Source organism: Eretmochelys imbricata, chromosome 5, assembly GCF_965152235.1.
Source record: "Eretmochelys imbricata isolate rEreImb1 chromosome 5, rEreImb1.hap1, whole genome shotgun sequence".
Classification (NCBI taxonomy): domain Eukaryota; kingdom Metazoa; phylum Chordata; order Testudines; family Cheloniidae; genus Eretmochelys; species Eretmochelys imbricata.
In genome coordinates this window covers 6,356,528-6,369,325 of record NC_135576.1, presented here as the reverse complement: position 1 = coordinate 6,369,325, position 12,798 = coordinate 6,356,528, and the positions used below count along the sequence as shown (strand labels likewise).

The 12,798-nt window shown below is 46.2% G+C and overlaps 1 protein-coding gene across 31 annotated transcripts in view; it reads left to right on the top strand.

Annotated features, from left to right (window-relative positions):
* Positions 1–12,798, top strand: part of CELF4 (CUGBP Elav-like family member 4) — an 847,078-nt gene that overhangs the window by 799,053 nt on the left and 35,227 nt on the right. For 8 of the 31 annotated variants that reach the window (XM_077818110.1, XM_077818107.1, XM_077818108.1 and 5 more), the window contains 3 exons: positions 287–352; positions 3,428–3,508; positions 10,112–10,195. In XM_077818110.1, the coding sequence (XP_077674236.1) occupies positions 287–352; positions 3,428–3,508; positions 10,112–10,195 (231 nt within the window). Of the gene's footprint in view, positions 1–286; positions 353–1,111; positions 1,117–3,427; positions 3,509–10,111; positions 10,256–12,798 lie in introns of all 31 variants that reach the window. The other 23 variants (XM_077818124.1, XM_077818121.1, XM_077818123.1 and 20 more) reach the window with 7 other exon arrangements.

Genomic DNA, 12,798 nt, shown 5'->3' with positions numbered 1-12,798 from the left:
CTCATATGAAAAGTCCATCCCAATTTCAGGACCAAAAGCTATTCAGCTCTGTTTCATTTCCATCCCCCTCCCCTGCACAAGGACTGACAATACACTTCTTCTGTGATGGGTCGGTAAAACAAGAGTTGTGTAATTTGTTGTGTGGGATGCATATGCCGCACCTGTTCTGTGGGTTTCTCTCTCCAGGTTCATCTGTCCCGCCCCCTAAACACTTAAGCGGCGAGAAAGCCAGTGTGAACGTGATATTTTAATGCCTTTATTCCCTCTCTCTCTTCTGTCTCCACAGCACAGAGCCCCACTGCAGCAGACCCCTTGCAACAAGCCTACGCTGGAGTGCAGCAGTACGCAGGTCGTTAGTATTAACACTTTCTCCCAATAAACCTTTCACGTCCCCAAAGCCTTTAACCGCTGAATGTGCCTGAGGGGGTTGGGTGAAGGGAGCCATTCCCAGGGGCAGCACCAGGCCAGGGCAGAGAGGTCTGAGATTGCATTCCTCCCACAACAAAACATACGGGCCTAGCTTCGCTTCTACGGCCCAATCCAGCTCCCCTCGAAAGGCCAGGAAAGACTTCTGTTGACGTCAGTGGGAGCCGGATCAGGCCCTTACATCAGTGTGGTGGAAACATTGCAGATTTCCACTGCAGTTAGCGAGAGGAAAACCAGGCCCATAACCCCCTCTGCTTCCCTCTTTCTGTGATCACTGTGCAAATGTCTCCCTTGTGTAACGGCCGGAGGGGGATGCCAATGGCAGAGCCCCACACAACCTCTCCCAGCCTTTCCCCCGCTGAGAAATTGGTTTACATTTCCCAGCAGCTTCCCAACAAGGCCAGCCTCTGCTCCCCGTCACTCCGGTGTCAATGCAGAGTCACTCCTTTGAAACTGATGGACCGACACCAGCTGGGATGACTGGGCGCAGAGCGTGTTCAACATCCCCTCATGAGGTGACCCAAGCTGACACCGTGAGGAAGCCGCAACCCCAGAGTCATTATTTCCTGTGGTAACTAGGGCGGCCACGGGCTCCCGCTGAGGAATGGCTATTATCTCATGTCAGGGCTGTATCTGGGAACTTAATTTAATTCTTCATGTAAAGCTTCATTTGCTGGTGTTTTAGTTATTGTCATTTATTGCTCGTGAAGTTTGATGGATGAGCGGCAGCTCAACCCTTTGAGCTGTTAATTAACCCCTCTGCACGCATGTAGGCCCCTTTCCCCTCTCTCTGGGACTCAGGCAGCCCTTACGCTGTGTTTCTGAGAGCCAGGCATGTAATCTGCCGACTGTCGGACCAAATGGCTCCCCTTGCCCTATCAGCGGGGAGGAGAGCTGAGCATGGCAAAATTGTTCCTCAGCTAAGCACTGTTTCCACCCTGTGGAGCAGGAGGGGAGTAGGTGTGAGCTAGTCTTCTGCTGAGCGTGTAAGAGGATCCAAGTGAGTGTGTGAGAGACCATCTGGGGAGGCGGGGGTGGGGGTGAGTGTGTAGCAGCATGAGAATCAGCGTGAATGTGTTTGTGTGGAAGAGCGGGGGAAGGGAAGGGGGGTGTGCATGTGAGTCAATGTATGAGTCTCTCTTTGTAGAAAGGGTGTTTTAGTGGCCCCATCCTGCCACCTTTATGCCCTTAGAATGCCAAGGGGAGTTTGGGGAATGCAGCGTCAGCCAGTCCATGAGGCTTAGCCAGTCGGGGGGCCCATCACTATGGCAGCGTAATGTGCAAAAGGACAAAATGAGGCCCCAAAAGCCTGAGCGGTGGTTGTGCTGTGTGAGAAGGTCAGTGTGGGCTTCCAGCAGGAGGGACCTCTTTGTGTCCGAACCTTTCCCTGGCTGAGCTACTCTTGTTGGCTTAGGCGATAAACCCCATCCTGCCATCACCTTCCCTGTGTTAGGAAGCCCAAAGCCCCAGATACTTGCCCCAGACCCTCCCGACAAGTGCCTGAACCAACCCCTTCCCTTTCAAAGTCTACTGAGCAGATGGCAGGAAGAGCTTGAAGTGATGAGATAATATGGCAGACAATATAGGGCACATTCTTCAAGTCCCATAGCGAATCTGCCTCCCCATTGCTAGGAATCCAGCAAATCCATGTGATAACTTCAGGCTCCTTTTCCAAGCCACTCCTCGAGGGCCAGTGTAAAATAGCTCGTCCTTGACCCATCCATTCTCTCTCACGTGCAAAGCATGTAATGGCAAAAGAACAATAGACAAGGGTGTGCCTGTTGTATGGGCAAACGGGATTTGCATCCCCCCATCCTGGACCAGAAACTCAAAGCAAAATGTGGGGAGAGCAAAGCAGAACCTCGAGGGGGGAGATGTCAGCCACTGGAACCAGCTGTAGTGGGAGATGGGTCATATCAGAAGGGCAGGCCAGGGAGAGAGAAAGTGGGGCTGACTCCTGTTAAGAAGCCCGACCTGGATCCACCTCCTGTTGTCTAGAAGCTGTCCCTCCTCCCCAGCCTAGAATTCTCCAGCTGGCCCCCTGCTATCCAACCCTAGAAAATCCTCTGCTACATGGCACTATCTACCTGAAATTCACTTCCTGTCGGTTAAAACGGTGTTTTGGTTCATATCAATAACAACTGATTCCTTCAGGCCTTAACAATGAAATGGGATCCCTCCTTGATGCTTCTTAATATACATCCCCCTCTGCAGTGCCCCAATGTGGGGCAATTCCTTCCTTCATATCTGCTCCACACACACACATACACGCGCACACAACTCCCGCGGGAGTCAGCGTGCTCAGTGTAGGTCAGAATTCAAAGGCATCTTCATGTGTATTTTGTCCCACTGTCCAGAGGTCTAGAGTGTCAAATGTAGGCTGTGATGCAAGACTGTCCTTGCCATGTGATCCCACAGGGGACACCTCAAGGTTAGCCTGCTTGTGCTTTAGTCTCTCCATCTGGAAAACGAGAGGACAGATAATACCTACCAGTGCTTGAGTCAGGATGAATTAGCTAATGTTTGTAATGTGCATTAGGACCATCACATTAAAGGTGCTGCAGAAGTGCCTCGTTTTCCTGTGAGCTCTGCAGGGCAGGACGTTTTGAGACTCACTGTTGTAAATCCAGATATTCACCACTCCACTCCTGAATCAAAAAAGGGGCCGGACCTCTAACTGGGGGAGCTTCATTGACCTTTACAGGGTTCCCCCTGTTTATACAAGCTGAAGATCTGGCCTGAAGTGTTGCAGTTGATTAAGTCCAAGTGACTGTCAGTGCCCAAAGCAAAGGACTCCTAGACCTGCCAAAGCCTGGCATTTTAACCTGCACTGTGATATCCCTGCCATTTGAGTACGTGCTTCTCCCCCATATGGCTATTGCAGCCAAAACAAATGGGCTGAACAGAAAAAGAGCTCGGTGTGGTTATTGGGATGAAAGGTCTTGACTCCCCATTGCTGAAATCTTTCGATCTTTCTTCTCTCCTCTTCTTTCTCCTATAGCTGCTTATCCTGCTGCTTATGGCCAGATTAGCCAAGCGTTTCCACAGCCGCCTCCCATGATCCCACAGCAACAGAGAGAAGGTAAGTAAACAGGCTGTTCTCTCTTCCATATCTAGTAAGTCATCCCTATTGCATTGTATTCCCCCAACCCCCAAGTTACATAGAGCCCTGAAAACGCCTCATCATGTTGGACCCTCTCCTCATCCACTCTCCATCTGTTGTGTAATATCATCGGGCATTACTGGTAACCTATGGAAACGGTCACGCTTGCGGGGTATGTGCTTAGGTCCTCCCCGGGCTGCAGCCACTAGAGGGCAGCATAATTCAGAAGGTTTAATTATGTTGCGTACAGTAGAGGCCAGCTGTGGCGGGTCAAAAAAAGCGTTCCTTGAAAAGGCCCATTTCGTCCAGATCAAAACGGGAATGTGTCTGTTCTGACCAAATTTGAAACGGTTCATTTCAATCGTGTCAAAACATTTGGTATCGGTGGTGTCGTTCTGCTCCATTCCGTTGTCAACGTGCACGCTACAGTAAAATGTTGGTTTTAATCTTTCATTGTATATAGCACATTTAACATTGTCTATAACATACACCGTTGAATATTTTAACACAATATGAAAGTCAAAACAAAACTCAGCGAAACGACAATATCGAAATGAAACATTATGATGGTTCCAACTGTAAGTTCTTTGGGATTTTCATTTCATGAGAACATTTGAAACGGATGCATTTTGGTGGAGCATTTCAATCAGTCAGGCTCAACTAGATGCAAATTTCCACTGCTGCACGCCCTACAAGTGGAATTTATATGAGAAGAGGAGGTTTCCATACTGAAGAAAACATTGGCATATAATATGGAATCCATTCATCTCCCACCTTTGTCCTATTGCTTTCCCTTTTGCCTGGATCGCGGATATTTCTGCTTAAAGTGCACTGATGGTCATAATAGTGATTGTGTATAAAAGTCAGCCTCTCTGCTCCCTGAGGGGCTGCTTTGCCTCTCACTTACGCGGAGGTCAATTAAGAATAAGTTCTTTGAAGTCTGTGGAGTTACAGCAGTGTGAGATCAGAATCACACCCTCTGTGTCTTTGAGTCACATTGGCTCATTTCGGTGTTAGTACAACAGAGCGGGGCAGCTATGGGAGAGTGAACTTGATTCTGTCCTGCTTTGTAAAATATCATTAGCACTGCCAGGAAAGAGGTAGTAATTGAACTGACTTGCAACCTCACTGAATTCAATGGGAAAGACTGGGGTGTGTGGTCTCAGATCATAGAAATAAAGGGCTGGAAGGGACTTCAAGAGGTCATCTAGTTCAGCCGCTGTGCTGAGACCATCCCTGACAGGTGGGTTGTCTAACTTGTTCTTAAAAACCTCCAATGACAGGAAATCCACAGCCTCCCTTGGAAGCCTATTCCAGAGCTTAACTGCGCTTACCATTAGAAAGTTTTCTTAATGTTTAACCTAAATCTCGCTTGCTGCAGATTAAGCCCATTACTTCTTGTTCTACCTTCAGTGGACATGGAGAACAATCAATCACTGTCCTCTTTATAACAGCCCTTAACAGATTTGAAGACTGTTATCAGATTGCCCCCTCTGTCTGCTTTTCTCAAGACTAAACATACCCAGATTTTTTAACTTTTCCTCATAGATCAGGTTTTCTAAACCTTTTATTATTTTTGTTGCCCTCTTCTGGACTCTCTCCAATTTATCCACATCTTTCCTAAGGTGTGGTGCCCAGAGCTAGACACAGCACTCCAGCTGAGACCTCACCAGTGCTGAGTGGGGCCGGACAATTACCTCCCATGACTTACGTACAACACTCCTGTTAATACACCCAGAATGAGATCTGTCTTTTTTGCAACAGCATCCCGTTGTTGGCTCCTTTGCAATTTGTAATCTATTTGTCTCTCCCAAGCCCTTTTCAGCAGTGCTACTGCCTATCCAGTTGTTCCCCATTTTGCATCTGTGCACTTGCTTTTTCCTTCCTAAGTATAATACTTTGCACTTATGTTTACTGAATTTCATCTTGTTGATTTCAGACTAATCATCCAATTTGTCAAGGTAATTTTGAATTCTAATCCTGTCCTCCAAAGTAATTGCAACCCATCCCATCTTGGTGTCATCTGCAAATGTTACAAGCATACTCTTCAAGCCATTATCCAAGTCATTAATGAAAATATTGGCTAATACAGAACCCAGGAGGGACCCCTGCAGGATTCCACCAGTATGACAGTGAGCCATTGACAGCTACTCTGTGGCCCTAAACTCTCAGTGCAACTACACAGGTCTCCAGGTACACATCAACCCAGTGCTCTTCTCTCCGCACTGGCTCCCCACTGAATACAAAGTCCAACTCAAGCTCTTTGTCCTGATATTCAAATCCCTCCATGAGAGTGACCCTAACTAATGGAGAGATGTCCTCTCTCTCTCTCTCTGGCCCTGATTTCCCATGACAGCTACTTTCCATAGAAACCATGAAACTCTTGACTAGTAAGACGGAAACTCATGATTATGGGAGACAGAACTTCCCTAGCTGCTGGGCCTAGACTATGGAACTCATTGTCACAAGAAGTGAGAAAGACCATGGGCTTAACAGCATTCAGAAATAAACACATAACTCGTTTCTTTGATTTAGCTTTCTCTCAGTACGTTCCTCTCTCTCTCTCTCTCTCTCACACACACACACGCACACGCACACACGCACAAACTATTCGGTTTTACTCCTGCAGATAAGGCAAAGGAGAGAGAGGTTGTTTTGTTAGCTCTTCAACAACAACGGGATGGCTAACTACTACTTGTGATAGAAGACACATAGATGAATGGGTGGATAGACGGGCAGGCAGATAAAAAATGGCTTGTCACCTGAATTCTGATTACCACATCGTTATTGCTGGTGGTGGTATAGTATAACAAGCCAAACAATCCCAGCTGAGTTTTTTTCAGTTTGCAGGGCTGGCAATTAGAAAAGACTCTTTTGATTTGAGAACTGAACAAATTGGATCTGATTCACTGAGATAGAATCAGTGAGTGCAGGGGACTGGACTAGAAGACCTCTCGAGGTCCCTTCCAGTCCTATGATTCTCTGTGGGACTCCATGCTGTTACAGTCACAGTCACGGTTCAGAACATGGCTGCATTTTAAGCAGGGGCTTTGCTTCCTTCCATCTTCCTCTTTTGTGCTTGATCCCACAGTGGAATCAGACAATGCTGATTTCAGGCCTAACGTTTAAAGGTTTCCTCACCGTGGGTCCAACTTTCAAACCTGGGGAAGGCTAAAGTTCAGGACCTCATTCCCTGTTTCAACTAACTATTTCTAAGCCTTCATAGGTTTCGCTAGGTACATCCCAGGTCAGATTACAACCGGGTAGGATTCCCACTAATGTACAATATATCCAAGACTTCAGGGAATGCATCTGTCCATCTCTCTCTCCTGGGAGATCTCACCCACCTCTATCAGGTACCTGAGAGGTCTGTCTTCATCTCATGCTTTGGCAACATTTGTCTATTCCTGATCAAATAGAGTTAAAAAAAATCCAGTTCCATTTAAACCAAAATAATTTTTTTCATCAAATAAAAAAAAAACAAAAAAATGATTTCCAGTGGGCTGAAACATATCACGTTAAATTGAAATGAGTTTTTGTTTTTGTTTTTTTAGGTTTTTCAATTGATTTCAAGTTGACATTTTTAGTTGACTCCAAATGAATTTTTTTTTTTTGTTCTTCATTTTGATTCCACCATTTTGGGTGTTTTTCACCCTCTTTTGGGGGCGTGCATGGGCTTTTTTAAATTGGCCGCATTTGAAACCAACATGACGTTTTGAATCAAAAAGTTAAAACGAAATGTTTCAAAACAAAGTGAAAACATGTGGTTTCGACTCTTTCAAAAAACAAATTTCAATCAAAGCTATTTGTCAAATTTGACCCAGTTTCAAGCCTTGAAAAATACATTTTTCAACAAAAACTCAATTGAATTTTTTTCCTGTCTCTCCAATAAAGTCTCATTGAACTGAACTGAATTGCATCTCTCTTTCCTGGAGATAGAACAGCAGTCACTAGAGAAGGGAGGGGATAACCCTGAAAAAGGTACAGATGTAGGGTAAATCTTTGTATGATTTGTATGGCCACTCAGGTTCAAAAGTAATTTAGCTAAACAGACAACCGGGTGCCTAATTAGTTAATTACCCTGGTTCACTGGCATCCCCCCATATGGAATAAACTCTTCAGCAACCTCTAGGAAATGCACAAAATGCAAAGGATCGGCTGTTCCTTCCTGACAGTCCTTTTAGCAAATTAGTGGGGAAAATTGTGCTTAGCAAATATTCATTAAGGCTTCATTTTCCATTAATCCAAAAGGAAATGTGGAGAGCCTGTGACTTCAATCACGCTGAGGCCCAGGAATTTTAATGAGCTTTAAATGGGCATCTGTCAGAATCCTGACTTCACCGTACTTATCCTGCCAGCCAGGGGAATGAGTAATGGCCAATAAAAGGTGGGAGCGCCTAGGCGAACTCCCCTCCCCAATAGGAAAGGCAAAGTTGTAATTTGCTGTGTTACGACACTATAATTATGCCCTGATGAAGAAAGTGAGAGCATTAAAATCCTTTTTTTTCCCTACTTCGTACTGTGCTCCAGCAATAAATGATAGAAGCCCTGCTTTGCTGGGTCAGAGAGGTGCATACTGGTGGTCAAGGGAGACACAAGGATCTTCCCCCTCACCCTTTGTGTCTTTCTCACAGTCAGGACTGGGAGCACAGCTGGGTGCTCGGAGAGCATCCCCAAAAGCATGCACAGGAATTGGCCCTCCCATACACTGGCTAGCAAAAGTGAGCTACCATTGGGGTTAAGGTCAAAAGTATAACTGGGTTCAAATAAGAACTAGATATGTTCATGGAAGATAGGTCCATCAGTGGCTTTAGCCAAGATGGTCAGGGATGCAACCCGATGCTCTTGCTGTTCTTAAACCTCTGATTGCCAGAAGCTGGATCACTCAGTTATTGCCCTGTTATGGTCATTCCCTCTGAAGCACCTGGCATTTGCCACTGTCGGAAGACAGAATACAGGGCTAGATGGACAATTGGCCTGACCCACTATGGCCGTTCCTATATTCTTAAGAATAGAACAGGGCAGAAACCGGAAACTTCATTTCATGGAGGAGTTCGGGATTGCGACATTTGTTTTAGTTCCAGATCAGGACGAAACCTGAAGATTTCAAAATGATCCACGAAAGAAAATACCAAAAACAATTCATTTAAGATTGACCGAAACTTTCCATTTTGACAAAACTGAAATGTCTTGATCTATCCAAAATGAAATTTTCTGTTTTGTTTCCATTTTGATTTTTTTAATTCTATCGTATAAATTACAATACATTACATAACTTGAAATGAAAAGTCATTTTGAAAGGAAAAATCAAAATGTTTCATTCCAAAAATGTCAAAACCAGGACACTTCAACACTGTTGGAGCTTTTCCACACACACACACATTTTTGTTCTGAAACAAAATTTCAGCGAAATCTATGTGATTTTGCAAAGCATTTTCATTTTGACAGAACTGCATTTTCCAATGGAAAACTGCTCCATCAGAATTTTCCCAACCAGCTTCAGGTTAGAGTCTACTGCATGCTGCAAAAGGCTGCCAGAATTCTTGCTCTGGCATCTATTGCAGCACCAGGAAGAGAATGGCAGGTCCCTGCCTGGAACCAACGTGTAGAATATGAATTTCTGTGGGGGGTGGGGGTGGAGGTAGTCATTCTTCAGGGTGAGCTTCAGGGTTTCAACCCTGGCCAGGTTCTGTCTGAGTTTGGGCAAAGAGGAGGGTGGCTGAATATAGAATGCCATGTGTTTGTGTGTCTGTTCCCACTCATCATCACCAATTGCCTCAACAGGTGTTTGACAAAGATGACTGACGTTCCGCCTATAAACACCAGGGAGGGAGGGGGACCATTCAGAATGGTCCAAAAAGATGGATGTGGGGGGAGGTAGAACTAAGGTTAATGAGAGTGAACGAAGCAAAGAAAAATTCTGAACGGAATACCAAGAAATGCTTCTTTCTTTCCATCTCCATACATACCACTCTATCTAGCTGCCTCGCTATCAGTTCTATGCTAATGCCATCCCTGTAGTATTTGATCACCTGGCATGTTGCTTAGATTTGCATAGCAAGGTCCCCATGGGGTCTCCTGGTCTCCTCCCTTCTCTGGTCATAAGAAACTTGGCTTGGGTTGAGGGTTTTTTTGGAGGGAGGGTAGGCAGCTGTTGTAAATGTCACTTTGGTTATTTGGTGGGTCAGAGCCTGGATTGGCCAAAACACCTGTGGAAGTTGATCCCCACAGCCAGATCCCCTCCACTGAGGAAGTCTAGTGGCAAGATCTTAGCAGGTTTCAGAGTAACAGCCGTGTTAGTCTGTATTCGCAAAAAGAAAAGGAGTCCTTGTGGCACCTTAGAGACTAACCAATTTATTTGAGCATCTGCCAAAGGAAGTGGTGGAAGGCCCCCCTCTCACCCCCACCCCTGTTGCTGGATGCATTTAAAACATAGACCGTACAGAAGTACTGTTAGGGAATATTCTACCGTGGAACATTCCACCCCAGCAGAAGGTAGCTGAGAAGAGGAAGAGGCGTGTCCAATCCAGGTACTCTTTATTCAAACCTCCTCCCTTCTTCTCTTTCCCATCTCACCTGCAGGACCAGAGGGCTGTAACCTGTTTATCTACCATCTGCCCCAGGAGTTTGGGGATGCTGAGCTGATGCAGATGTTCCTGCCTTTCGGTAATGTCATCTCCTCGAAAGTGTTTGTGGATCGGGCGACAAACCAAAGTAAATGCTTTGGTGGGTAAAGATAACAAAACAATTAGATTCATCCAGGAAAGGGCTTTCTCTGAACACTTTGCCTTTCGAACTGCTTTCTCTTTGCTTACGTTTTTTGATTTCTTGATTTACTTCTGTCGATACTTTTTTCTCCCTTCCCCCTCCCCTTAATCGTCTCATGCTCAGAACTGTGTGCGCTGCTCAGAGACAAAAGTTTGGAAGGTTGCTAGCAGATGGACATTCCGGCTGCTGGCTACAGGGGAGAAAAATCCCCAAAACAAGCGTTTGGAGAGAAGCCAGTGGGGTCGGGGGATGGGTTTGTGGCAGTGTGGTTGGTCGGGGGAGAAAGTACAAGGCCCAGGGGGAGGAAAATCAGGCAGTGGGGGAAAGAAAGGCTCTTTGGGCCAGATCACCAGCTGATGTAATGCATTAGACTGCAGGGGAGCCGTGCTGATTTCCCTCTGCTAAAGATCTGACCTTCTGAGTGTAAGCCACTAAGAGAGGTCTGCTTCAAGGCCCTGCCAGCGGGCAGACGTGAGATCTGTGTTTTAATTCTCTGCAGGATCTCCCCTCCCCATCTCAAATTCTTATCATGCTGCTGTAAATGTCACACTCACTCCACTGCTGTTGTGGGGCAGAGCGGGACCCTGTCCACGTTCATCCATGTACCTCTCCTCACCAGTTCCCCTCCCTCTGAACCGCAGTTTCCCGGGGTGGTGGGTGTCTCTCGGGGTGTACTTTCTCTCTGATATCCCTGCGCTCACCACTGGGATCTGCCATGTGGTTCCTGCCGTCCCTTGCTCTTTGCACACATGCCCTTTACGAGGTGCAATGGGGCAAATTATATTTTTTAATTGCCCTGACTCAGAGGATTCTCTGCCGGCTGCTGGTCTGGAGCCAGCTTCTGGGGGATCCCTCCATATATCAGACTTTTATTTTCTTTTGGTTTTGATGCTTCTGTCAATCTCCACACCATGTCTCCCTTGCCCGTTCCCTCCCTGGTCTCCTCCACCTTTCCCCCTCAGACAACCCTTCCAACTTCTCTTGGCCGGTTTCCCACTGGAAATCAGTGCCGTGCTGAAAGCGGTCAGCTGGCTTGGACTGACTAGCCACCGGGAGTTCTTGGCCCCAACAGCTGCTGGTCTATACAGTACTTCCTGTCCATCCAGAGAGCATCTGAATGTGACTTTGGACAGACCACTGAGCTCCTCATAATGGGCGGGAACACAGAGTTTGTCTCAGCCAGCAATTGTTATCTTCACGCCCTTCTGCTCTCATTAACTCTTGGACACTGAGCGTGGAGGGGCCCAGTATGAGGATTCATCTTGGGGGATTTCAAATAAGCGTTACACATATGACTCAGTCCCAGCCCCTTCTTGTTTACAGCCCCAGTGGTGTCCTGCCCAAATGGGAGGACCATCCTACTTCTAGGTGTAAATGATAGATAACACGCTGATGGTATCCATAGCGTGGGACAGTCAAGTTGGAGCTTCTGGCAGTGAAATGGCTGTCTCCACGCTCTTCTTTATAGAGAACTAATGGACCTGGTTCTCCTCCTCCAGACAGAGGTGTAAAGCAGAGGGAACTCAGTTGATGTTAATGGAGGTGTGGCAGTGGAGTAAGGGAGATGAGAATCAGGCTCAGTGAGGTGGGAGGATCATCTGGGGGCTAGAGTGCTGGGTTCAGATTTCTCTCTGTTCTCTTCTCATCTCTAACCTGTCCTGGCCTTGTGATTTAGTCACCAATCTGTAACATGGGGATAGTCACACAACCCAAGCTCATGTGCTGGTATTCATTGATATTTATGCAGTGCTTGGAGATCCTTGGATGAAAAAGATGATAGCTGCAATGTAATAGGAGGAGAATGCAAATATTTATTTACTGTATGTTATAGAGCGGATGAAACCTAAAACAACAACCCATTTAGCAATCCACTGGGGCAGTAACCACCAAAATACTTGTGGGTAAGGAGGTTATCCCAACCTCTAAGTAAAAAGGTCCCACGCAGGTGTTTAGTCCCCAAGTTCAGCAAAAGACAAGGAGAGAAGCTTGGTAACTTCATTTAGGCTCTCAGAACCCGATTCTCAGCTCCAGACAATGCTGGGGCCCATGGCATAAGTTAGAACATCCTCTCTGAATTGAGCTTGGCTGCCTATGTAGCTAAGGGGGCCATTCTAGTAGCCAGAGATAGCCAAAACATAGAGGGATTTTCACCATTCCCTAGGCCTTGCCCCTTAGCCCCGGAACTAGGGGTATGACAGTGGCACACAGCAATTGCATTTGGTCTGTACGACATGGGGTTCCCCCCTACATATAAGGAATTCCCAGTTTGCCAAATCTGCCAGTTTTACAGCAACGCAAAAGTACAGAGAATCAGGTCCTCAGTCTATTTGCTGCTTTCAGTGGGCCTAGAGCTGGACCACGTTTTTCATTCAACGTTTTTTTTTTTCCAACACAGCATTGCTTTTCCTACAGGAAATGTCCAATTTTGATTATATTTGATTGAAAAATTCTTGATTTTCTGACAGAACATTTCACTTTTCAGATACCAAAAGCAAAAGCAA